Consider the following 27,518-nt stretch of genomic DNA (forward strand, 5'->3'; position numbering starts at 1 on the left):
TAAATACTCTAGGAACAACAAGTAGGCCTGCAGAGCGAGAGCGGAGCGCTCTAATAGGGTGATATGGTACTACAAGGTCATTAAGATAAGATGGGGCCTGATTATTTAAGACCTTGTATGTGAGGAGCAGGATTTTGAATTCAATTCTGGATTTAACAGGAAGCCAATGAAGGGAAGCCAAAACAGGAGAAATATGCTCTCTCTTTCTAGTCCCTGTCAGGACTCTTGCTGCAGCATTTTGGATTAGCTGAAGGCTTTTCAGTGAGTTTTTTGGACATCCTGATAATAATGAATTACAGTAGTCCAGCCTGGAAGTAATAAATGCATGAACTAGTTTTTCAGCGTCACTCTGAGACAGGATATTTCTAATTTTAGAGATGTTGCGCAAATGGAAGAAAGCAGTCTTACATATTTGTTTAATATGTGCGTTGAAGGACATGTCCTGGTCAAAAATGACTCCAAGGTTCCTCACCGCGTTACTGGAGGCCAAGGTAATGCCATCCAGAGTAAGAATCTGATTAGATACCATATTTCTAAGATTTTCAGGGCCGAGTACAATAACCTCAGTTTTATCTGAATTAAGAAGCAGAAAGTTAGCGGCCATCCAGGTCTTTATGTCTTTAAGACATTCCTGCAGTTTAACTAATTGGTGTGTGTTATCTGGCTTCATGGACAGATAGAGCTGGGTGTCATCTGCATAGCAGTGAAAATGTATGCTATGTCTTCTAATGATACTGCCTAAGGGAAGCATGTATAATGTAAACAGAATTGGTCCTAGCACTGAACCCTGTGGAACTCCATAATTAACCTCAGTGTGTGAAGAGGACTCTCCATTTACATGCACGAATTGGAGTCTATTAGATAGATATGATACAAACCACTGCAGCGCAGTACTTGTAATACCTACAGCATGTTCTAATCGCTCTAATAGGATATTATGATCAACAGTATCGAACGCTGCACTGAGGTCTAGCAGGACAAGCACAGAGATGAGTCCACTGTCAGAGGCCATAAGAAGATCATTTGTAACCTTCACTAAAGCTGTTTCTGTGCTGTGCTGAGCTCTGAAACCTGACTGAAACTCTGTGACCATGTTCCATCCAGTCAATTGTCCAGTTCGATATCAGCAGCAGGAAAGATGCAGAGTATCCTCTGGATACTTGGGAGTGAGCTCTGTCATTACTACAAGGACTCTTCATCAGAAACACTGTCTGCATTTACCTTTGTCAGGAGCTCGAGCTCCTCACTGTCCTGCAACACAAAAAAGAGACAAGGCATCAGAATGAATGAACAAGTGATCAAATCCAGTGGACAAATCTGCAGACATTGAGGCACTGTGCACATCTTTTTTCTGTTTTCAGAAAGTGGAGGGCAGTATTTACTCCCCGAAAAACACCGGGGAAGTACCGTGCATTTTAAAGCCACGGCTGCCAATGGAGAGGGTATTTTTGTTAGTGCTCTAGCAAAGAAACAAACACCTGAAACCTGGCATTTCACCTGATTTACAGGGTTTCTTCAATACAGAACAGGATGCTGGGGATGAAAAGAATTCCAGGATAGTATCCCCACAGACTACTGTATTGTTAAATAGCTTCTTCCATCAAAAAACACTTGACTACTAAAGGAATTCTATGACGTAAGGCTCCAGCATGAGCCTGGATGCTATTTTCATAGCTGGGAATCAGGTTTCCTCTTGCACTCAAGAAATGACATTACAGAGAAACAAGAGCCAAGTTTCCTGCAGAGCACTTGGTATGTGGGCGGGAGTAGAGGAAGTGGATATACATCGGGGTTAGGTGAGCGAAGTTGTGTGAGGAAAAGGAGTGTGTGGGCTTGTGTGCGTGACTACTGAGGATTTGTGGTTTGTCTCCTACCCCTCTTGACCTCTCAAACACCTCCCCGTTGATGACCCGTAGTTTCTCCCGCTGCAGGCTATATTCCAGGTCCTTGGGCCAGCTGGCATTGTAGATAAAGATGGCCAGCAGGACCGTGGGTGCCTGGAGGAAGAAGTCCAGCGAAGGGTGGAAGTCAAAGAGGAAGAGGGAGAGGCCTGTGACCAGAACAGTAGTGAACTGGCCAGTCAGCACATGGAACATGTTGTCTCTGAATTTTAAGATGAAGGCCACGGATAAGCCCAGGGCAGCTAGGGAGAACACAGAAGATTATGAGTTCTTCAAATGCATACTAGAGATAGATAAATGAACTAGTCCGGTTAATAACAAATTACACCCAGCAGCTGGATTAGTGTAACTTAGCACTGATGCCAGAAGCAGGACCAAATACCCACCAGGCTCTGTTCAAAGGCATAAAACAACTCAAGTACCAGCAGCTTACAAGATCACAAGTTAAGATGATTTTGTCTGTAGACGACAGAAATTGTACAAAGTAGTGGTTTTGCATGCTACAGTCTTTTGGAGCCCCCACCCCAACCCCTCCTCTATTTACGCCAGCTTTCATCTGATTGGCTGCCCCTACATCTGAGCTTCTACAAACAGAACCAGGTGCTGCACCACTTCCTCTGCTTATCAATTTGACAGACTTCCTTCAACCCAGCCATGCCTTCCAGCTCATCCTGGAGGACACAGTATTCCCCAAGCCCGCTGAGACCTCCTCCCAGTAGGACATGGCCAAAAACATCTCACCTACCAAGGAGTCCAGGAGGAATCCTGGTTAGATGCCCCGAGTACCTCAACTGTCTTCTTTTGATGAACATATTTTCTCTTCCTCAAGAAACTTATATAATCCACATGGACATGTTTGCATATAATTCAAAGCAGCAAACTAATTAAATTAAATTAAATTAGAGTGGACATCTCCAGCAACAGAAATGACAGTAGGAGATCTCAGTTCAATCAACATCACACTTATGCCTGCTTGATATTCATCTTCCAGTCATATGCTGTATAAAACAGTATTCAAATGTCCCTCTGATGTGAGAATGATGCACTACAGTGCTGACTGAAGTTATCAATATTGTGATAGGCAGAAACACCAAAAGTTAAAAATGGAACAGTCAGGTCACTAAACTGCTGAGACTGGAGTGGGGCTGGTGGAAACTGTGGCAGACCAGGGCACTGAAACATAGACAGACGGTTCTTTTGCAATGAAAACCATAAACACCCATGCTCCCGGTAGGTTTCCCCTGTGTCAGCTGTTTACATTATAGGTGCTTATACAGTAACCATGGTAACCACGGACTCTGAGAGGCTGGCTCGACGAAGGTCAGACAACAATTTTACATATATGATCTTCAAACAGGACACAGCCATTATCCGTCCTGGCCTCATATCAAATGTGAACGCAGACTGAGTCTATGTTTGACGTTTGCTTTATATCTAATCTTCCTCTCAAACATTTAAACAGCAGCGAGTCTGCAGCTGAGGGAACACAAACTCAAATTGTCGGAACAGGTTTGCTCGTTTCTTGCGTGTATTCATTTGGTGATTTATTAAATGTGTAACTGTTATTCTAATCTGCTGCTGAGTCTCTTACGCTGATGAAAATGCAGAAAACACAGATCACGAACACCTGTTCAACCAATCACTTTCATTCCACTTTGATCTGCGACAAACTGACGGTTCATCTCTGTTACAGTGTTGCGTTAGACTGCTATATTTTTTTGTTCTTTATGCTGTAGATTTTCACGTCTCTGGAATAGTTGGCAGTAATAAGGATGATCTTCTGTAAAATCATATTGATATGACCCGTGACATATTCGTAGATGTCAGTTAGACTAGTCAGCTGGGAAACTGTTAACTCAGAGCTGAAGATATCGTGGATATGCTGACCTCGCTCCGTGGTGTACAGGTCCGTTTACCCTCATGATTACTATTCACAATAAAAATATTAGCCGAACATCATGAAGTCTGTATGTGTTTCATAGTGTCGAACAACCTTTGTACAGTTAAAGCCAGCAGTTACTACATGACGGAAACACCAACATTATCTCATTTATACGTTTATACGCAGGTCACGCTGATTACTGAACAAAAACCCAAAGATCAGCTGTTAATCAAATTTATTTGCTCTCTCTCCTCCTTAAACATGTTTTTAATGTTAGTTATAATTCAGAATTGGCGACTGAACATCAGGAAATAAAACCCCGATAAATATAACCTCAGTAAAAGAAGTCAGTGTCAGCGGGGGTTATTACAGCTGTGTACCGGGGCCTGCGCTTTGTCAGTGGTAATAACAACTTGATTGCTTGCGAGGCAAACGGGTCTATCCTGGGCAGACATCTCCAAAATCATCGAAGCACTTTTGCAAAGAGGCTGTATCTTGACAAACCGACCAGACATATGAAGATTAAATCACTACATTCTCGCTAAAAAAAATATTAAAACGGTATTTGGTGGCACACAAACAGGGTTTTTCAAAGTTCAGTTCTGTGAGTTTCCACATGCTGGTTGTTGTTGTTAGGTGTGGCTGTGTGCAGACAGGAATAGGACCCAAGGTGCAGACTGTCACAGGCTGGGTCTCTGACCCAGCGCTCTGAGTTCATGTTTGTATTTGTCTCATTTTGTTATGTGATTTAGTTTGTGTTATTTCCTATCTGCCTTTAGTTTAGGCAGTTATTGTTCCTGGGTTTTCTATGTTTTGGGGTTTTGTATTTATTCATCACATATTAGGTCTGTTAAGTTGTGTTGTCATGTTTTAGTTTTAGTATTTCCTGTTTTATTCTGACAATGTCATGTGTTCTTTGTTTATTGTATTTAGCTTTCCTCTCCTGGTCCTGTCATTAGGTTCATGTCTGTCAGCTGTTTCCCCCATGTGTCTCCACTTCCCCTGATCACCTCATGTATGTATTTAAGCCCTTTGTTTTCTGCATGCCAGGGTCAGGTCGTCTGCTCATCCATGTCTCAGCTCCAGGTACCCATGTCAGTTCACTATGGTTAAGGTTTTTCATGTTTTGTTATTAGTTCACCCAGTTTAGGTTATTGTTTAGTTTTTACCGATGCCCTGTTATTTTGTACCCTCATTTCTAGTCTCAATAAACGGCTTGTTTTGTTAATCCACACCACGTTTTGGTCTGTGTTTGAGTCCTCCTCTGCAACACATACGGTCTGCCCCAGCCAGACCGTGACACAGACTCCGGAGACAGAACTTAAACAAAAACAGCTTTAATGCTGAACGCAAACATGGCATAACTGGAAAATGTCAAAAATAAACTAACACCGGTGGACAGGCAAAACACACAGCAAAATAAACGGTAGATTGCGACACGGACACAGAGAAACACAGGGCTTAAATACACAGAGGGAGCAATCAGGAAATGAGTAACAGGAGGGAAACACAGCTGGGGCAAATCAGAACTGACGAGACCAAAGAAGCGTAAACTGAACACACTGAGATAAGACACAGACCTTCAAAGTAAAACAGGAAACGCATAACACAGACTGAACAAAGACACAGGCTCATAAGCAGGCACTACAAAGGGAACAGAGACGTGGGAACAGGGCAGACACAAACACTGACTGAACACGGGGATATAGGAACTTAAGATACACATAGACGCGAACTAGACAAGGCGATGCAGGTGATAGGGGAGACAGAGCAACTAAAGAAGACAGAGACATAAGCCATAAGACAGAACTCAAAGAAACCAAAAACTAGAAAGTATACATAATATTATAAACTCAAAAACCCTGGGTCGACGACCCAGGCATCCTAACAGTTGTGTGCTAAAAACAATGGCCACCAGGCCAAAGCAATGGTTTTGACTCGATCAGTGTTAACCCCGCCTCCTGAGTTTGATGGGTGAGGTTGACAGATAAAATTATTTCATGGTGAGACCTGAAGGAGTCAACTGTGCCAAAATGAATTAATTAAATACACAATTAAATAATTATTTAAATGTGGCAATAATTAATTAAAATGTGAAATAAATAAATAAATAATTAAATGTGTCAATAATTAATTAATTAATTACATTTGTTGTAAATATTTATGTAATTAATTATTTCCGATAATTAATTAATTTGTGCATGTAAATGGTGAGTCCTCTTCACACACTGAGGTTAATTATGGAGTTCCACAGGGTTCAGTGCTAGGACCAATTCTGTTTACATTATACATGCTTCCCTTAGGCAGCATCATTAGAAGACATAGCATAAATTTTCACTGCTATGCAGATGACACCCAGCTCTATCTGTCCATGAAGCCAGATAATACACACCAAACTGCAGGAATGTCTTAAAGACATAAAGACCTGGATGGCCGCTAACTTTCTGCTTCTTATTTCAGATAAAACTGAGGTTACTTTCTAGGAAGTTATATTTCATGAGAGCTTTATAAGCTAGGACAAATGATAGATAATCTGTTAATGCTTCACAGATCAACAGTAAGCTAAAAATATTTTTTATCATTGCAAGGTTGTAAAAATTTGCTTTGGCTTAAATATAAACCCCTATTTAATGCCCCTGTGTACACACAGTGTATGTGTGTTTGAAGGTGAAACAGGCATGAAACATTCAAAAAGAGAGGGCAGGCAGGGAGGGGCCGTGCTAACACCTGCTGCTCTCTGGCAGCAGCACCATGCTCTCCCTTGTTTTAAATGCACTTTAGAACAACACGCAGCAACACTACACATGAGCGGGAGGAGGGAGGTATGGGGTCTTCACACATCCCCGTTCTCTGCTAACCATCGGGGCGGGGGGGCTGGGAGGAGATGTTGGCTGTCCGATTGGCCTCCCTACTGCTGCGGAGCCTGGGACGATCTGCTTGCCTCCACCCCGGGGGGAAGGGTAACATCTCTTGGGTCTGGGTTCTGTTTCCCCCTCTGGGGGCGAGGGTACCTGGACCCGGGGTATAGAGTATGTTTGGGGAGTGTGATTGTGTGTACATGTCCATTTATGTCAATCCTTACGTTGGGTGAGTGCTGAGTGTTTGTATATGTGTGCATGAGGGTGGGAATGCATGTTTGTGTCTGTGTGTGCCTGTTTGTCTGTGTCTATATGTCAGGTCGGGTCTTAGACTCCACCTCTCTGGGAACTCCCAGGTCCTCCAAGGCCTATCTCCCCTCACCACACTCCCTGTCGGTGACTGATGCCCTCAGGGGTCGGTGCATTGGTGGTTCTTGGTGTCCGGGGCTGGGCGCTCAGGTATGTACCGGCTCACTCCCGGTGGCTACCTGGCGGGGCCTGGCGCCTGTTGCTTGGTCAGGCCTCCTCCGGGGTGCGGGGGGCCCTCGGGCCTCCGGCCTCTGGGCCTGCAGCTCAGTTCACTCTGGCACAGCTGGCTGCTGGCAGAGCCGGCGGGCACGCCGGTGCAGCCCCCTCTAGCTTCTGCTCGGTGGCTACTGGGTGACGCTTCGTCTGGGGATCCTCAGCCCTTCCCATGAGTGTGGCACGGATGCCCCTCCAGTGGTCCTCCTTGGGCTCTCGCACTCTGGGGCCTCTGGATGTCTGGGGCCTGGATCTCCTCCATCTGGATCTCCTCCATGCCTGCTTCATGCCCTGGGGGACTGGGCTATGGCTCTCTACATCCTCTTGCAGACCATTACATGTGGAAACCATTTGAATACAAGCGCGCTGATCCACACAGGTGTGCACACGGGTGTTCACTGCTCGTAGACTTAAATTACACCTTTCTTGGCTGCTACTTCAAAGCACATTGTGCGCTGTCTGTCCTGCGTGCTGCACAACAACATTGAATAAATAGTATTTACTGCTGTTTACACTTAGCTAGATTATTGCGATGGTGTTGTGTTTAGTATGTTGCTTTGGTTTTTTTTGCTTGTTTTCTATTCTTTTTCTCTCAACAGGTGATCCAGGAGATTTTTTTCTCCCCCCCCCCTTTCTCACTGTCCCTCTCCCCTTTTGTTTTTCTTTTCCTTCCTCTTTCTTTCTCCCTTTCCTATCCCTCACTCATGTCTGTCCCGTCTGTAACAACTGAAAATAAAATAAAATAAATAATAAAAACAAAGGTCGATCAAATGGACCAATACGGCAATGCCACAATGATCCTTTTGGCAAAATAAATCCATTGGGTATCCTTGTTGGTCTTCAGACAACAATTCTGATGGCTAAAGAAACAAATGGGACAGGCAAAAAAGAAAAAAGAAAAAAAGTGAAAGGTTACTTGTCGGTCAGAAACTGATATAATGTAATTGTAGATTTATTGGCTGATTGTTACCAATAAAACATCTGACTCAAGGTCAAGCTCATACGCGTGAAAGACCATTTAGTGTTTTTTACAGACTATGTTAACCTGTATGAATATGCAGAAGCAACAAAAGTCTGAAGGGAGCCAGGAAGAAATGTCCAAAATCTTCAGCTTGTGCAAACAAAACAAAAACGTGAGGTTTATCTTGGGCAGAAAGTCCTGCTGACAGCAGTTATTTGGTTTCACAGAGAAGGAAAGTTCACCGTGGGCTATTTAAAGTTTACATGTATCTTCCACAAACCTGTCAAACATGTCAGGTTGTTGAGATTTGCAAAGTTGAGACAAATGCCTCTTTTTGAGATGTGCGATAATAACTTTCAAGTTACTGTGGAAAAGTTGACTAACTGGCCGGCTGAAAAGTCTCCTGCCAGGGGAGGAAAAGAACAACAGTTCAGATTTTTGCCAGTTCCGTCATCTGGGATCCTTCTCCACATCCGCTGGTGAACATGCATTAACTCACACATAGTGCTCATGTGCATAAACACAGGCTGATAATGTCTGGAAAGTTGCAGTAAACAAAAAAACATTACTTGTTCATTTGATTTCATTGCTTCTTCATTTGATTAACATATTCATGAATATTCTGACTAACATTTTGGCAAGCAGGGACATGACACAGGCCCGTGTGAAGTGAAGGAATAAACATGTCATCAAAGGGAAGTTTCATAAAGAGTTCTGCTCTTTTAGCTATCTCTTCCCAGTAAATGAATCTTTGTACTTTCGGACTTGCAGAAACAGAAGATTGTTATGGGCGGCTGTGCATCTTCCACTAATCGGAAGGTCAGTTGTTCAATCTCTTACAACATTTCTTATAGGGTACAGAGTACAGTGAACAGGCACATCATGACCGTTTACGATTGTCAGTAGTTTGTTGACATTATATACTAAGAAGGAATACAAGACAGTCAGAGAGTTTTCAAAGAACTACGTGCACGGGTGAGAGAGAATGGATACTCACACCGAAGTGCTGCAGTCAGGCTTTATTTATACACAGAAGCAGTTTCATGACATTTCCTCTTTTTCAGACTTGAGTATATCTAAAGATAGTAAAGATGTATGTGTGAATGTATGTGTGTGTGTAGTCGCTCTCTTTCAGAGAAGACGGTTTTTTCCTGTTACCAAGGAGCCTTTTCCTCTATTCAGCAGTTAAAGCAGAGTTCATGTGTCTATGCACACGTGTCAAAGGCATAAAAATATGTGAACACTATGTGCTCCTTTAAGCTTTGCATTACATGAGTAAATAAACAGATAATACAGTAAAACAATAGAAATAAGCAAAATAGTAAAATCTCATAACATTCCCTGCTGTTGTTCATATATGTTTATGTACTTCAACTACTAGTCACTTGCGTGTGCATTTTCAACTAGTGTATCATTTTGTAAAAACATACATGATCAGCTTTATTAGGTATACATAGTTAATGATTAGAAGTCATCTTCTTCAAATTGCATTTCTTCTTGTTGTTTGCTTTGGGATAATGCGACATAAGCTTGCATTCTTACAGTGAACATTCTGCTTATCATGTTTCGGATACAGGGTAGCACACATGTTGAGAATAAGCAAAGGAGTATGAGAAGTACTCCAATGAGCATTAGTCCTTTAATAAGCAATGTCTTCCATGACCTGCTAAGTAGCCAGGTCAGCCAATCTTCTGTTGAAGCATTCAGAAACAGTCCAAAACGGTAGTCGAGTGTCTCTATCCTGAGCATGTTTTTGGCATTACCTTACTCCTCCATAGGTTGCGTTGCAGTTGCTGGTATGGCCCAGGGGGTGGCGTCCTTGCCCTGCCGCTTGGTAGAAGCATAGAGGATGCCACTTCTCTGGGAGTGAAGCTTTCATGCTGATTGCAAAGTGTTGTCTTCCAATGCTGGCAAAACTTGCTGCACATTCACTTTGCCAGTGACTGTTCATCATGCGACCATAGATGGTGGGGTAGACTGAAATTGAAGGCATGTGAGAACAGACATAACATTCTTTTTCCTCCACTCTGTTGTGTATGTATCGATACCAGGCGTTATTCATCCAAGGGTGAACATGGTCTTGAGTCATCTCAGAGAGGTGGGAATTGTCGTGGGTCCACCTCTTAGGTCGGGGAATAGTTGGTTCTGTCCTGTGGGTACCGCTGGGCATCAACCAAAAGAGCGCCGTCATCAGGAGGACGGCCATCAGACAGAATATGCGGCACATGAGTTGCTTTCCTTTGATGTCACAAGCGCCCAAACACAGCTTTGGGGCTGGAGCTGGTGCTGGCATTGATCCTGGGGCTGGTTCTTCTTCTGGATTTATCAGATTGTTTTCCTCAGTCATCTTGTTGAGATTTTATTCAGGCGTCCCTGGTGTTATTATTGGTTCTGCTCTTCGGTGGGATAGGTCAGTCTTTATTAGTGTCTGTTCTTCAGTGATGACCTGGAACCCCTAAAACTTCTGGTGAGTAGACCCCGTGCGAAGCGAAGAGGCGGGATATACCCAATCAGCCCTTCCTCCACCGGCAGATCACTCAGAAGCCAGGGGAACCGGCGTCTTATTGTGGTGCAAACACTTTCTTCACGTGGGTTTGATGTATCCACGAAGGTCGTTCGGCTATCTTACAAGCTGTGGGTGTGGTAAGTAACACCTGGAAGGGACCTTCCCACTTCGGAGCACTCCAGTTTTTCCGCTGGAGGACTTTAATCAGAATCCAATCACCGGGGTTCAACCTGCAAGAGACTGGAGAGAGATCACTCGGCAGTTGATTGCTTAGTCTCACTTCTTTATTCTCAAATAGTTTTATCATCCATTCTGCCATTGTTGTTTCTGCTGCAGCTTTATTAATTGGTTCACTGGTAATGGGCAGTGGGAATGCCCTGCCATGTATAATTTCAAATGGGGTCAGACCTCTTGCTCCTTGAGTTATTCTCATCCATAGTTTAACTAAACTCAAACATTCAGGCCATGGTCTTTTAGTTTCTTCCATACATTTTCTTAATCTCTGTTTAATTGTGCCATTAGTTCTCTCGACTAATCCTGCACTGCTTGGGTGATAGGCACAATGGTGTTTTATGCTAAAACCTAAAGCTTCAGAGACTTTGCTTATTACTTCATTTACAAAATGTGTGCCATTGTCAGATCGTATTAAACTTGGAATGCCATACGTGGGTATAAAATGGTTACACAAACATTTTGCTACTGAAATTGCATCTGCTTTTTTCACTGGGTATATTTCTGGCCATTTAGAAAATACATCTATTATCACAAGTGCATATTTGGAGGATTGTGATTCATTTAATTCTATGAAATCCATGTGGATAGTGTGAAATGGATGTGGTGGTTTAGGGAAATGCCCTCGCTTTGGTCGTAAATTTCCCTGTGCGTTGTGTCTTTGGCAAACCATACATGTTCTGATAAATTCTTTTGCTGAACTTTCAAAATTTTTTGTGTAGAATTGTTTAATTTGTATAAGTAGCCTCCCCGCTGTTGACACGTGGGTTTTCCCACGGGTCACCAACGCTGCCGCTTTGTGCAAAGATTTAGGTCATGTCATGATATCGTCTTGTAATATTGCTCCGTCTTTTAACCAGGAGGATTTTTCATTTTGTGATGCTGCTTTTTGTTCGTCTTTCAAAACATCTATTGATATCAGAGGGCAGGGGGTTAATGTAAAAGCGTCTGCTTCTTTTCCTGCTGCCTCTTTTGCTGCCTTATCTTGCAAAGTCATTTCCTTTAGTGATGTCTGAGTCATCTTTCTGATGTGCAGCACATTTACATAAGGCTAAATGTCTGGGCAATGTGATGACTTCCAGCAGTCTTTTCAAAAGACCACCGTGTTGTACTGGTGCGCCAGTTGATGTTATCATACCTCTGTTCTGCCATATCTTCGCAAAATGGTGTACTGCAGCGTAGACGTACTGGCTGTCTGTGTGTATGTTTATATCTTTGTCTTTGTATAATTCACAGGCTCTGATGACTGCTGTTAACTCTGCACTTTGGCCTGAGTGTGAAGAGGTTAATGGCCGTGCTTCAATAACTGTATCTATTGTGGTCACAGCATAACCAACACAGTTTCGTCCAGTTTTGTCCTTGCTTGCGGAACCTTCTACAAAGATGTCTACAAAGGATATTTGTGGTGTGCTATATATGTCAGGTCGCGGTTTCGTTTCCTCATCTAGCTTGTGCAAACAGCTATGTGCATCACCATCTGTTTCCACAGGAAGCAGAGTACTCGGATTTAGCTGGTTACACTTCTCTATAGTATTATGTGTGACTGTGAAAGCAGGATGCCTACATATGATAGCTGTCTTGCATGTGTTAGATATGAGAGGTTCGCTTGCAGCAGTATCGAGGTAACAGCGTGTGGCACTTTAACAATTAAAGGGTGTCCTAAAATGATATCAGCTGACTTTTTAACTGCCTCTGCTGCAGCCGCACAGGCCTGCACGCAGGTAGGAAGGCCAGCAACCACAGAATCAAGTTTACATGAATAAAATGCCAATGGCCGCTGTCTATCCCCAAAAGCTTGTGTCAGTACGGCTTTCATGTATCCAGAGCTGCCATCCACGTGCAAGTAAAATGGCTTGTCATAGTCTGGTAATGCTAGGACAGTGCTAGTTTGCAGAGCTGATTTTAAATTCTGAAATGACTGTTCTGCTTCAGGCGTCCATGTCAACTTATCTCTCAAAGCTAGATTTTTTCCATAAATTAAGTCTTGCAGGGGTTGGACCCTGAGGGCATATTCTGGAATCCAACTTCTGCAAAAGTTGCAGAGACCAAGGAAGCTCATCATTTGTTGTTTTGTTAATGGTTTTGGAGCATCTTGTACAGCTGCTTTCCGGCTGTCTAGCAATTTCTTGCCCTGTCCTGTCAACTCATGACCTAGATATATGACCTTTGATTGCCACAATTGCAGCTTGTGTTGTGACACTTTGTGACCCTGCTGTGCTAGGTGTAGCAACACAGTTAGGGTGTTTTCCTTGCGGTCTGCCTGCGTGTTTCCGGTTACCAGAATGTCATCTACGTAGAGCAGGAACTGTCCTGGAGCGGGCAGACTGCAAGTGGACATTGAGTGCTTAAGCGCTTCTGCATATAGTGTTGGACTATTTTGAAAACCTTGTGGTAAGCGTGTGTATGTGTATTTCTGGTTATCAAACGTGAAGCCAAACAGTTTCTGTGACTCTGGGTGCAGAGGCACAGAGAAAAAAGCATTAGATAAATCAATTACTGAAAACCACTGTTCTCTGGGTGACACTTGGTTCAATATTGTGTGTGGGTTTGCCACAACAGGAGGGATTTGTTCTGTAATGTCATTAATTGCTCTCAAATCATGTACAAGTCTATATTTTCCTGTGCTTGCTTTCTTTACTGGAAATATAGGCGTGTTACATGTTGTTTTTGTTGTTTTTATCAGAATCCCTGCTTTTTCCATGTCTGCTATGACCAGTGTTGGGTAAGTTACTTTAAAATAGTAACTTAGTTACATTACTAGTTACTTCTCTCAAAAGTAACTCAGTTACTTCAAGTTACTCGTTACTTTCAAAGTAACTAGTTACTAGGGAAAGTAACTTTGGTTTTACTCAGAATTCTCTTGTTAATGTGTTTCTTCCATAACTTTGCCAGTCTTCTAGCTTGCTTACTTGCCACAAGTGCACTGTGCCACCTACCAATAGAAAGGATATGATAACGTGCATATTTCCACGAGAGAAATCCCACGCCTGGACCGTCATTGACTGCTGCCATGATTCTAGCCTACGTCACAGAGTCATGTGCGCCTTTTACATCCAACACAAAAACTGCAGTCGTAGTGCTTTCGATTGTACTCAGAACTCAGAAATTCTGCCTTCTGAATAGGAAGATGTAGGTAACACCAGACTGCAGATGAGCTGCATACAGGGCTGGACTGGGACAGAAAATTGGCCCGGGCATTTTGACTAGAAACTGGCCCACCATTATAGGAAAAATCATAAAGCCTTTGAATGAAAACAAACACTGTTGTGACAGTGATGTTCACTGTTTTGATGGTATATATGCATCAATCTATCAATCGTTTGTTGTAAGATTCAGATAATTATTTTTTAAAAGCTAGACATTTTAAATGAGAATAAGAAAGAAAAGTATTTCTTTGTGCCCCCCATTCCCTGTTAATGCCCTACATGCCCCCTTGGCCACACTTTGCTAGATCCGCACCTGCACAGTTACCAGCTGTCAGCTACCTAAAAAAGGATCCTGGGGTTATTTGTCTCTCAGAAACAGTTCATAACTTCCCTTCAACTCATTCATGTCATCTAAAAGGTAAACCTGTTTCTCCATCACCTGCTCAGCTCTGATGATCCAGTAAGGACATCTCCTGGTTTCATCTTCATGTTTCCCTCTCACCAGATAACCAAACCATATCATGACCAGCAGCTTTTTTTTTTACAGCTGTGGCTCCAGCAAACATCAGCTGATACTAGAAATTAATATTAAATAAATTCTAACAACAGCTGATCAAGCTTAAACGTGCTGCTGTTGTTTAGCGCGACATCCGCTGGTTTCCTCTTTCGGCGCAAAGTGGGCGATAAACAAACAAGAGAGCCGATCAGCTGATCATTGATCAGTTTCATGATTGAAGTAGAAACGGGAGAGGGAGGGGGGAGAATGAGAGAAGAAGAGGCAGCTGTGCAGCGTAAAGACACAGAATAACTCCAGCTTTGTGCCTTTTTCATTGTAGCTGAATTACGGGACAAACTGTTCCTTTTCACCTCAATAAGAAACGCGTAATATTTTCTCTGAATACCAGACGGGACGGTTGGCAACTCTAATAACTTATGAACAAATTAAGGTTCAACATCATTAACTTCATAGCACCACCCAGCTGTGTAGAAACTCCGTCATGCTAGCTAGCACGCAGTACGGAAAAAGTCAGAATAACGAAAATAAACTCCACCTAAGCTTGGTTTATATCTGACCCAGAGAGACTGCAGGTCATAACTTCTTACCTGAAGTTCAGTTCACACTTGGACCGGCGGCCGCCTCGGGTCTCTTTTCCTTCTGCGTCCCTTTTCCCTCATCCACCTGCTGCCTCCACCACTTGCTAATGTTACTGAATCTGTGGAAACTCCGCGATGCCACCACACGAAGTAACGAGTAACGACCCTATCTAAATCCCAGTAACGAGTAACGCGTTCCTGATTTTGGCATAATAACTAGTTACCGTGCTCGTTACCACAATAATAACGTAGTTACTGTAACGCGTTACTTAATAACGCGTTAGTCCCAACACTGGCTATGACCGGGCGAATCCCGTCTCTTGCTTCTGCAGATAGTGGGTATTGTGGCTTCATTGGTCTGCGGTCAGAGGTTACTTTTACTTTTATTGGATCAACGTGTTTTATTAATCCTACATCGGTTGGCCCATTTGACCACAAAGATTTTGGCAAGGCCTCAATCTCTGTGTCATGTACAGTGGTTAACATCAGTCACTTTTCTTTCTCAGTTACAAGGCATGAGGTTGGAGAGGTGGTTAAATGAGTGCTGGGTTTGACATTTATGTACACAGTTACTTCTGATTTGTGTTCAGAGCCTAAAAGCAACTGGTGGATGTTGAAAATTTCACCCTCGCACTCTAGCTGTTCGTGTGGGGTGTTTGGGCTAGGGCCTAGTCACATTTCATCTTCACTGTCCCTATTGTCTCTGCCCTGGCAAAATGTCCTTCTTTATCACAATTATAACACCTTCTATGTCGTTCTTTATCATCTCTATTCTGTTTCTTGCCTTTCCCTTTTTGTGGATTTCTGCCTGTGTATGCAACGATACCTCCTTCAGTGGTTACTACAAAAACTCCACTTTGGGCTGCTTTATTCTTTTGGACTTTCACTGCATGTTCTGCATACTGCAAAGCATCGGGTAGGTTCCCAGTATTTTGGGTGACCCAATGTTTATCTACATGAGCTCTAACTTTTGGGAGGAGGCCCTTCAAAAATGCATTTTTTAGCTGTTGTTGGTAGGGTGTCTCCGGGCCTTCAGTATATTCTAAACCTGAATTTTGTCGGAAGACTGGGCGCAGTCTATCCAGAAAATCAGAGGCTGTCTCATTTTATTTCTGTTTAGTCTCTCCTATTTTTGCATAATCAGGTCTTGGGGCTAGTATGGTTCTAATTCTCTCATACACTGGTTGTAGCGCTGCTTGTATTGAGTCAGGACACAAAAAGACAAAGAAAAATGCTGTCAGAAACAAAGCAGAAGTGTCAGGGGAAAACTGAGCTCACAGACAGCTGCATGTGTGGGCTTTTAATAGCATGCAGCCTCTGATCTAAAAAATAATAAAATAAATAAAGATAAAAGAAAATGTGTAACATGCTCATCAACTTAGCGGTGTCCACATATTTAATTCAGCTTCTCAATCCTGTAGGTTTAGTTATTATCTACAGGGTTTGGCTTATTAGTTGTTATTATAAACGTGCTCCACATCTCAGTAATATTTTATCTAGGATAAATTACAGGTTTTCAAACAGGTTAAGTGCCTCTATGCACCTAATTGGTTTAGATATTGCCTTTATTTTCTTCATCTCATATGTCATTATACTGAGTTTGAGCAAACCTTAAGCTTGATGCAGACGACTTCATAACAGTTGTCCATCTCACATCATACTGACTAGGATACTTCCTGTTATTAATTTTATACCATTATTAATATTATTAATAGTTAGGATCATCTTACTCAGCAAACAGATGATTTAGAATTCATCCAATCTGTACAAATTTCCTTTTTCCTATTTTTAGACTGGTCTTCTGTTTGCCTCATCTCAGATCCAACCTTCATTCACATTCATTCTCTCTGTTGCATGTCGAACCAAGTAGTTTATTATTATATTTTATTTTGTATCCATCAAGGACTGTGGGAGAGCTGCAGTTCTCACCCATTTCCAAGCTGGAGACATTTATCTTTTCACACACTTTCCTCGGCTGAACAATGACACAGCCATAATCTACCTTATGCATCTCTCTTTTTATAGAAAAGGTTTTCATGTGAATGATTTCCTTTTATTTATTTTATACAATCTGGGCATGATCGTCATGCCAAGTATATTACATTATTTAGTTCTGTTTGGAGGGTCTCCACGTAGGACAATTTAGTTTCTTTGGATTTCTCCACCTATTTGCGCTTATTTTGGCCGGCACCTGGATGGATTTTCTCCATCCACTGCTCATCAGCGGTTAATTCAGGTCTTGTGGGTTCATTTCCCATTTTAATTTATTTGTTTTATGTTTATTTTATTAATACTGCCAACACATACACTATGAAGTTTGGTGGATACAAAGGTCGGAGGAGGTTATTGAGGCAGCCTTCTACCCTGAGCTAAACTCAGGGCGGCCCCAATTTTATGCGATGAAGCGCAACCTTTCTCTTTCCCACCACACAATACCTCACAGGAAAACAGAAGAGTAGCACAGAGACCTAGAGTCTCTATTCAAAGGCGTACTTACTCTTTACACATATACATTGCGCGCTTAAAAAAAACCTGCTTTTACTCGACACTCCTTCCCTTGTTAAAGTTTTTAGCGGGTGCGATCCACACAGGAAGTGCAATCCCGTCTTATAGGTTACTTTCTAACCTTCCCTTGTTAAAGTTTTTAGCGGGTGCGATCCACACAGGAAGTGCAATCCCGTCTTATAGGTTACTTTCGAACCTTCGGTTCACACAGGACCTCTCTTAGTGTCCACACAGGACTCTTATTATCCACACAGGATTCTACAGGTATGAGTGTCGTTGTAAAGTCGATTTATTTCAAACGCATGATGTTTATGACTGTGTTATATTCACCTTCAAAGTAGCGCTGTGTTCTTATCCGGTGTTATCGAGTCCTGTCGCCGTGAAGCCTGAGTAAACACCGGCCAGCAGACGAATTTACGACTGTGGTCTTTCCTCATCTTCCTGGAAGCGAGCGTTTCAGTGCAGGCGGTCACGACGTCAGGATCCGAAGACTCCGTCTGTGGACAGTTGGACTAATAATATCAGTCAACTATCCGGCTCGAAGGACCAATTAAATGTCAGTAGTTTGTTGACATTATATACTAAGAAGGAATACAAGACAGTCAGAGAGTTTTCAAAGAACTACGTGCACGGGTGAGAGAGAATGGATACTCACACCGAAGTGCTGCAGTCAGGCTTTATTTATACACAGAAGCAGTTTCATGACATTTCCTCTTTTTCAGACTTGAGTATATCTAAAGATAGTAAAGATGTATGTGTGAATGTATGTGTGTGTGTAGTCGCTCTCTTTCAGAGAAGACGGTTTTTTCCTGTTACCAAGGAGCCTCTTCCTCTATTCAGCAGTTAAAGCAGAGTTCATGTGTCTATGCACACGTGTCAAAGGCATAAAAATATGTGAACACTATGTGCTCCTTTAAGCTTTGCATTACATGAGTAAATAAACAGATAATACAGTAAAACAATAGAAATAAGCAAAATAGTAAAATCTTATAACAACGATAAATTAGACTAAGAAGTGTTAATCACACTAACAATCGGTTCATTGAGCCTGCAACTGTGTTTCTTATAGATTTGTTTTTTGGTTGCAGCAGGCAGCAGATTTTGGAGAAAAAAACCTACATCACCTAAACAGCACCTAGCAGCAGAGAGACACAATTAGAGCTTGGGTGGCGAGCATATTTGAGCTTTTAGCAACTGAAGTGACCTCTGAAAAGTGAAACTGGTTGACTTCTGGTGACTCACCCAGATTGCAGGCTTGGCTGTTGAGGGCGTAAGGCTGCTGCTGATAGGCCCACTCCTCGTCGTTGGGAGCGGAGATGATGAACAGGCGATGTCTCCATCGGAACCTGCAATCACAGAAAATTTGAGTCTGGATTTAAGTGGCACTTTGGTCCCGCAGTGAGAGCTCTGTACCAAGACAAGGAGTTTGTGCTTGTGTGCTACATATTCCCCCTATTACTGCCAGAGGGTGACAACCCGGAATTATGGTCAAAAACCTGCCAGATCTCTACACTGTGTTCGGGGGGGATTCAGGTCTCTATGGCAACAAAAGACAGCCTGTCTTTAGACATCTCCAGGAGAAAATGTGACTGAAATGATTCAGGCTTGAGGAATGGCAGGGTTTTTGTTACTTTTGATTTTCATGGAACACACACATGCAGGCTGCTGCAGTCTGCCAAGTGCTGCTCAGAATTATTTAATTGTGGTCCAGCTGACTGCAACAGATATTTGACTGATGTGGACACAGCATGATGGGACCACCCAGTAATTCCAACTACACAGACTATATCGATCCTTGGGGGAACAACCTATATATGGCATCAATCTCAATAAAATGTTGTAATAGAAACTGTACTGAATACCTCAATTTGTCATGCAAATCTTGCACCTATGGAATGGTTTGTGCGTGCTATTTTTAAGCTACAAGTTAATGCTACATCAGCATGGGTGCTCTTATCCAGTGTTAATTTCACTGACCAATTATTTTTGTCATAATTTTTGTCAGTTACCTTTGTTTTCATGATGAAAGGGAGACAATAACTAACTAAAAACTAGTGCACGAGAAAAAAAAGTGCAATGGAATATATTGATACTTTGGTCTAAAAAAAAATAAAAAATGTGAGATCCAATCAGAAATATTTAAGCTGTGTACAAAGGCCCCAGGGCAGACCCAGGACACGCTGGAAAGATTATATCTCTCGGCTGGCCTGGGAACGCCTTGGTGTTCCCCCGGATAAGCTGGAGGAGGTGGCTGGGGAGCAGTGATGCCGGTAACGCGTTGCTTAGTAACGCGTTACTCCAAATATGACCACTTTTTCAGTAACGACTAATCTAACGCGTTACTATTTCCATAACAGTAGTCAGATTAAAGTTACTTGTTCAAACCACTGTGCGTTACTATTTTTTAAGCAAAAAGATTTGGTTTCTTCTTTTCGTCTCAGCGGATGACAAACGCATACGTGTCGTGAAACGTCACATAAGCGACAGGTCACGTTTCCCGCTCACAAGCAGCCAGCGACGTAAAAAAGTGTAAACAACAATGGAGGGAGAGTGATGTTCGTTCTTTAGCTGGAAATATAGTCACTATTTTGAGTTTCTGTCAACTAAAGATTTAAATATTAAGGTTCGTTGTACACTCTGTGTTGGCGAAAAAGTGTTATCTACCTTCAAAAACACTACGTCAAACTTAAAGAAACATTTGGAGTCGCAGCACAGCTCAGTCAAACTCACAGAGAGAGTCCCACCAAGTGGTCCGAAGCAGAGAGCCGTGACTTCCGCAGAAGGTCCTACACCCCCCAAACAACAAAAGTTGGACTTTGGTGCAAAACCAGTAAGTGATGAAGAATTGAAGAAGTTGGTCGCGCAGTATATTGTAGAAGAAATGCTACCTATAAACACTGTTGACTCGCCCTCGTTTCGTGCCATAATAAAAAAGATCCCTACTTCTGTTAATGCCGAGCTGCCTCACCGAACGACTTTTACTTCTTACTTGGAGAAGGAGTTTACAGAAATGGAGAGAAATTTGAAGGCCACACTGAAAGAGATTGACTTTGTTTCAACTACCGTGGATATTTGGACTGCTAACAACAGAAGCTATATGGGAGTAACGCTCCACTGGATCAGTAGAACCACATTAGAGCGCCACAAGGTTGCATTAGCATGTAGGCGAATTCGTGGTAGACACACGTATGATGTCATTGGTACAGAAATCGAAAACATCCACTCCTCTTATGGATTACTCAACAAAGTAGTTGCAACAGTTACTGATAATGGATCCAACTTTGTTAAGGCGTTTCAAGTTTATCATCCTGTCACGGAGTCCGATGATGAGATGGAGGAGGAAGAGTCCAGCCCCAAAGACGACGATGTCACTTTTTCTGATCTGTCAGAAATCCTCTCGGCTGAGAATGAAAGTGATGGTCAGCTGTCTCTTCCCCCGCACCGCAGGTGTGCTTCGCACACCATCAACATAATTTGCACACGTGATGTGGAGAAACATTTAACAACTAATGCAGAGAGCAGGGCTGTGTATAGGAGCAGCACAGCAAAATGCACAGCTCTTTGGACCAAATCGAGTAGATCTACACTTGCATCAGAAACAGTGGAAGAAATCAGCAAAAGAAAGCTCCTAATACCAACATCCACAAGGTGGAATTCCTTTTTTGATGCTGTAAAGAGAATTGCAGAAATCCCCATGGGTGAGCTGAATACTCTGTGCACAAAGCTAGGACTGAAGTGCTTCAAAGATCAAGAATACCAGTTCCTGCATGAGTACTGCATGTCCATGAAACCTCTGACTGCAGCACTGGACATTTTACAAGGCGACTGTCCATACTTTACTACCAACACTTGAAGTTCTGATGCAGAAGACCCAGGCTGTGAAAGATGACCTCTCCAGGATGACTGCAGGCCTTCCAGATGCCATTGTACAGGTACGCTCTATCTTGAAATTAGTCAGATTTTTTGCTTCATACAATTCACAAACATGGAACAGAATATTAATTATCATTGAAAAATAAGATTAAAACAATTAAAATGTTTACAAGTAACCTAAAACAAAATAAATCCATAATACTGATCTCATATTAGGCATGGTTTGCAAATAATTCAATAACATAATAAATTGTAGGCATAAAAAATATCAATTATGTTTTTTAGGCTATTCAGACTCATTTCGCCGGTGTGCTGGACGACAAAGATGCCCTTCTTGCAGCTGCCAGTTGTCCAAAATTCAAACTCCGATGGCTGAGAGATGCAGGAAGGAGGGAGCGAGTAAAACAGCTTCTGACAGCAGAGTGTTGCACCACTGTTCCTCTGGCAAAAAACCCTGCCAGTGTGCCCAGTGCTACTACATCTAGCAGCCAAGGTGAGATGGACTTTTTCACTTTTGAGGCAGAGCCAGAGGAGGAGACCTATTCTGCAGAAAAAGAAGTCATGGACTACCTGATGTCAGGCTACGACCTTCAGATTCTGCATAAATTTTCAAGCATAAAGACAATTTTTTTAAAGTATAACACTCCAACCCCATCAAGTGCTCCTGTGGAGCGGCTTTTTAGTCTGGGAGGTTTGGTGCTCACGCCTAAAAGACATCGACTTTCTGACAAAAGGTTTGAGAAGCTTCTGTTAATGAGGTACAACCACTGGTTTACTCGCTCCACTCTACTGTTTCCCCCATAACATGCGATGACAACATATACTGAAAAAACAGAGAATGGGGAATCCAATTTAAATAACTATTTACAAGTAATTAAATTAAGTTTATCAAAGTCACTTAATAAACTTATTAAAGTTTTCAAGTTGATTAACTTAAATCAATTACCTGCAAGGAAGTAAGGCAATTTAAGTTGGACCTGCAGTCTCTTTTTTTTTTCATAAGATTAGTCCAAAGTTACAAAAGCGGACAATAGTGTTTACATGTGGATGGTATAAAAAGTATCTTAAGGGAAGTCAAGAAAGACTCTTTGTTTGTTTTTGTTTTTTTATAAAAAGTATTTATGTTAAGTGAAGTAACAAGACTGTCTTTATTTTCATACAAACAAGTATTTCTGTCAGGAAAAAAGTTTTAAGTTCAACTTCAAATGTCAGGAGATATATTGTTGACATTACTGTTAAAATACACTTCCAATAAAGTGAGTATTGGCAAAATTGGTTGATGTTTTTATGTTGAGGCAGTGGGGAGTGTTATTGGCTGCTTCTGAAAGTAACTAATAAAGTAACTAGTAATCTAACTTAGTTACTTTAAAAATAAACTAATCAGTAAAGTAACTAAGTTACTTTTGGAAGGAGTAATCAGTAGTCCGTAATATATTACTTTTTCAAAGTAACTGTGGCAACACTGCTGGGGAGAGGGAGGTCTGGGCTTCTCTGCTTAGGCTGCTGCCCCCGCGACCTGGCCTCGGATAAAGCGGATGAAGATGATGATGATGACAAAGGCAGGACGAGTTTGGAAGTGACCCAATCAGATGTAATCGCCCTGTGCATAAAATGTAAAATGAAACCTGAGAGTGCTATCATGGTCAGGTTAAGAAACAATTATATCTTGCCATGTCTCCATGGTTGCTTTCGTTCACAAGTGGTCTCTGCTGGTGTGGGCAGGCCACGTGTAATTGTTGGCACCAGTGGTCAGTATTACATCCTGTCTTCACGACTCTGCTGCAGGGCTTGTCGCAGGAACTGGTTTGCTGACAATCCACGATGGCTGGAGAAACTGCCCAAAGGTTTACCAACCTTCTCCCTGCTTTTCTTACAAACAAAAAGGCCATCTGCAAGTCTGTTATGGATGAGCTCAGGAGGACTGGCAAATCTCCAACAGACATGGCAAACCAAATAAATGAACTCATGCACCTCAAGTACGAGCGAGCTCACCTGACGTACCTCCATGCCACAGGATCGGTCTGGGATTCTGAGGCAGGAGCTCATGCACAGAGGACCATTGGGCAGTTCCTGAGGAAGGAAAATAAGCCACAGGAGTTCAGGTCTTATGAAGACCCACATGCCTGGTGTGGCGTCTCTGTGTCCAGCCATTACCTGACTGACTGCCTGCTCGACGAATTCCGACGTCAACATCCAGCCATATCCAAACTCCTCCAGGGCACTTTTGGCCACATTTCCAGGTCTGACCACATCAGGAAGGTGGCACGAAAAGTCATGCTGGCATCTGGGGTCATGTCCAGTTATTCCATAATGAATGAAAACTGGCTGATTGTTTCGTGGGTCATGGTTCAGTCTGACACAGAAAGGTCCTTGGAGCCCATGTACCAGGGAATGGCCAAGAGGTACAGTGATGCAGGAGTGGAAAAGGCCGGCTACCACTGGGTGGACAGGTAAAAACCGTAATCATCGTTGTCATTCAAACTGCTAATCTGTCTGGAAAAACTGAGTTTTTCTTTTTCAGATCAATTTGATGCACACACATAATATTCCATATACTTACATGTATTTGTATTTCTTACATTTAGGGATTGCTGTGCTCCATTTAAGATCCCAGACTGCATCCCTGTCGAAAATCTATCGTGGGATGCCTGAAAAACCACTCCTGCTGTTGTTGCTGCGGCCACATCTGGACCAGTGGCAAACAGCTGTGCCTCTCGAACCCACTACAACAAGAACATTATTGTAAAACTGGACCTGTTCCACTGCCTGAGGCGATTTTTGTGGGAGTGTACCTCTGAGCATCTTCCTCTGTTCAGCACTTTCTGCCAGCTTCTCTCTGCGGCATTCTCAGTGGTTGATCAGGCAGACCTGAAGAGGCTCCAGGATGCTTATAAGTTCTGTGGCATCCATCCTGCTAATCCCACAAAGCAACACATAAGGGAGCACTGCAGGATCCAAATACCACAACCCACTGAGCTGCTGAACAGAGTGGAAAAGGTCCTGAACCATTTTCACCTGGCCACAGACCCCAACAACGTCCCACTCTTCAAGCCATCCATGCTGAAGACGTGACGCAGTGCACATTCTGCGTGGCTGCCTAAGTGACCCTGAACTCTCAGAGGGTGTAATGTTTAGGTACGGTGGGACTCTTCAGCTTAACCATGTCCCTGGTGAAGGTGCCAAGGTCCCCATCTGGATTCCTGTCCGAGGCACTTCACAGCAGGAGGGTTATCATTTCCACCAGGCCCAGTGGATCACCGGGACTCACGTTTCCACTGAACTATTCCAGGCCCAGGGCATCACAGGGGTGGCACGATGGAACTACCAACGACTGGTGGAGCTTAAGCAGCCAGGTGTCATGCTACCTTGTGTTTTTGATCCAGCTCTAGTGGTGGAGTTTAATGCAGCCTCCAGAAGAGTGACTGGTCAGGAGAAGTACACTGCACTTCACCTCTCTGACAGAGACACTGGAGAGCAATTTGGGCTTGAATACAGAGAGCCAGGCTGCCGTCCAGTCCCTCTGAACTGGGACAAACACAAAACTCTGAGAAAAGATGAACCAGCTGCCCTTCAGCCCCCACCCTCTGTTCCAAAACCTGTGGCTGCCCAGCAGCTGCTGTGGCAGTCTTTAACTGAAGGCAGTGAAACAACTAGTGTCCCTGTAGTCACCATAGAGCCCTGCCGTCTTTAACCCGCCTCCTCCTGCCCTGTCTACACCACTGACACAAGTCTCAATAGAGAAGATTGTGGAGGGCATCTTAGAAAGGCAACAGCAGCAGCAGCAGCCACAGCAGCCACTTGGCAGCTTATTTCTAAATCACTTCATGTAATGATAACAAGCCATCCGTTCTCTAGTGGGGTCTCACAGCTTTTATCTTCATAATCTTTCTGGTTGATTTGTAATATTAGAAACATGACTGCTGTCTTTTATCTGTGTGACTGTACAGCCTGTTTCAGACATGACAACCAGACAGTGTCTGAAGTTATCTTTAATACATGCAACGCAGCTGGAGATAGTCCAGACACTTTCTCACTTCTGATGATAATATTTTTGGTTTAGGTGTTGTTGCTTTCTGGCTTGAAGCTTATCTACAAAAGCAGTTCAATAAGGAGAGATCATGTGGAAAAACTGAGCATGATTTATTGAGGTACAGAAATAAATGTAACTGTTAGGCAGTTAAACTCCAATGACCCATCATAGCAGAAGAAATCTCAGCAGTGACAGGATGTGAGTAACACTTAAATCACTTACAAAATAACCAAAATGCTGTTATCAAACAATAAACTGCAATAAAGTTACAGAAAATGCCTTCAGTTTCAGTATTTTAGCTCTGAGACTTTGAATGGGGAGTTTTTAGACCTTGTGTCACTTTGAGGCAAATTGTGAAAAACCTGTAACTCGCACGATAATTATAGTGACACTGTCTTTTCAGCTCCTCCCGTAAATGAAGCAAGCCTCGATACGCGCATCGCGGAAACGCCCCCTCAATTACTCGACACAAGCTTTGAAGCCTCGACACAGAACGTCACATCACTAGTTCCTGGTACTGCTTTAGTACCTGCTCGGACGGGTTCCAAGCGATCCGAGCAGGTATTAAACTATTACGTCATCGGACAGCATGCCACTGATTGGCTGGTCAGTGGCATCACTCGATAGGTCATGAGAACATCTACTTCACAAAAAAATGAGAGAAATGTGTTCTGGGAATCCATGCGACCTCACAAACCATCCTACCTGTTGTTTCTGCGCATGTGCACAACACAAAATTAAGTGGCAACCCGCCCTATCTACTTAAATTTCTGCTGGAATTATTGTGTGACCGCAGGAATGTACACTAGGACGGTTTGCTCCAAGAAACAACGCCATGCTCCCGGAATCTGACAAACAGCCCCCGCATTCATGTCACATTTTAATTAAGATTACACGTTGCTATAACAACGAGCACCCATATTAGATGGTATTGGTTATAGTGGAAACCCAGTGTAGTCGAGTTGTGGCGAGTCGAGCAGGCACTAATGCAAAAGGGGCTAAAAAAAACCCTGAAAATGTTTCATACCTCTGAAAAGTGCGTCCTGTTTGGGTGCGCTTGTTTTGCAGACATGGCGGTGCAGGTGCCGTGCCTGTTGTTCCGGTGTTCCAGATCTACTGGCGTTTAGATCAACTGGCGTTGGTCGAACAGATGTGTGGCAGTCTTGCGTTTCAGGAGCTGCTACCGACAAACCAGCAAAAAAACGCCAAATGTGTCATCTGTGACACTTGTGAGGTTGTCTCAAACACACTCCGTCAGTCTTGATGCTGTTGAACAACAAAATGTTTAAAAATGTGGCGAGTTTACCTGGTGATATCCTCATGCGTGACGCGATCGCGAAAACAGCAAACAAGTAACACCACGCCGTTGTTGTTCACAGGACAGCAAGAGTAAACGATCGGGAGACTCTTGTCGTCGTTATCGTTCCCCTCGCACGGTTTATTTCTCCGAATTCAGCGTTTTTGCTTCACAACTACAGCGTGCAGTTTACTTTGTGCACTAACATGGAGTCGAGTCAACCAGCGCCACCTCTGGCCAAGTGCCACAGCCTACAGCCAGATCAACCTGTGACACACATCTGCACCACGTTTGAATTCGTGTCATGCACATTTGTACCTTTCAATTGTGTCTGTTTGTGCGTCATGCAAATAAACCTTTGAAATGAATGAAATGATATCATGTATTTATTATCAGCCTACATTTGTACAAAATGCCAAATGACATACACATAAGAATCACCATCCTGATATCAATACTTTTGCCCATACGAAAAATGTCGTGAACACACTAATATTTCACCAGTGTTGTAACATCACATGTCGTTAGCGTAGTCTGTCTGTGTCTGCCCTCTGCAAACAAACATGTTAGAGTTGGTTGTGATATACAGTCTGCATAAGTGTGGTCAATCTAATAAACATTTATAAGGAGATGGCAGTTACTGTGAATGTACAGCAGTTACACAGTGATTAGTAATAAACAGTCAGACAATGACCCTGACAATCTCATTCA

At 42.8% G+C, this 27,518-nt stretch overlaps 1 protein-coding gene and 2 pseudogenes across 1 annotated transcript; 2 read left to right on the top strand and 1 right to left on the bottom strand.

The window, feature by feature from the left end:
* Nucleotides 1-914: 914 nt before the first annotated feature.
* Nucleotides 915-2,640, bottom strand: LOC146648975 (UDP-sugar transporter protein SLC35A5-like). Its single transcript, XM_085387679.1, has 3 exons — nt 2,288-2,640; nt 1,875-2,143; nt 915-1,251 (listed from the first exon to the last, which is right to left on the bottom strand). Exons 2-3 carry the CDS (start codon nt 2,094-2,096, stop codon nt 1,183-1,185), a joined length of 291 nt encoding a protein of 96 aa, XP_085243805.1. The 5' UTR covers nt 2,097-2,143; nt 2,288-2,640; the 3' UTR covers nt 915-1,182.
* Nucleotides 2,641-18,097: 15,457 nt separating this feature from the next.
* On the top strand, nt 18,098-27,180 carry LOC146648976 (uncharacterized; annotated as a pseudogene).
* Nucleotides 23,302-27,180, top strand: LOC146648977 (uncharacterized; annotated as a pseudogene).
* Nucleotides 27,181-27,518: the final 338 nt, after the last annotated feature.

This window comes from Rhamphochromis longiceps, linkage group LG17, assembly GCF_057381845.1.
Source record: "Rhamphochromis longiceps isolate RC_006_pf linkage group LG17, R_longiceps_female_GT1.1, whole genome shotgun sequence".
NCBI classification, from domain to species: Eukaryota; Metazoa; Chordata; class Actinopteri; order Cichliformes; family Cichlidae; genus Rhamphochromis; species Rhamphochromis longiceps.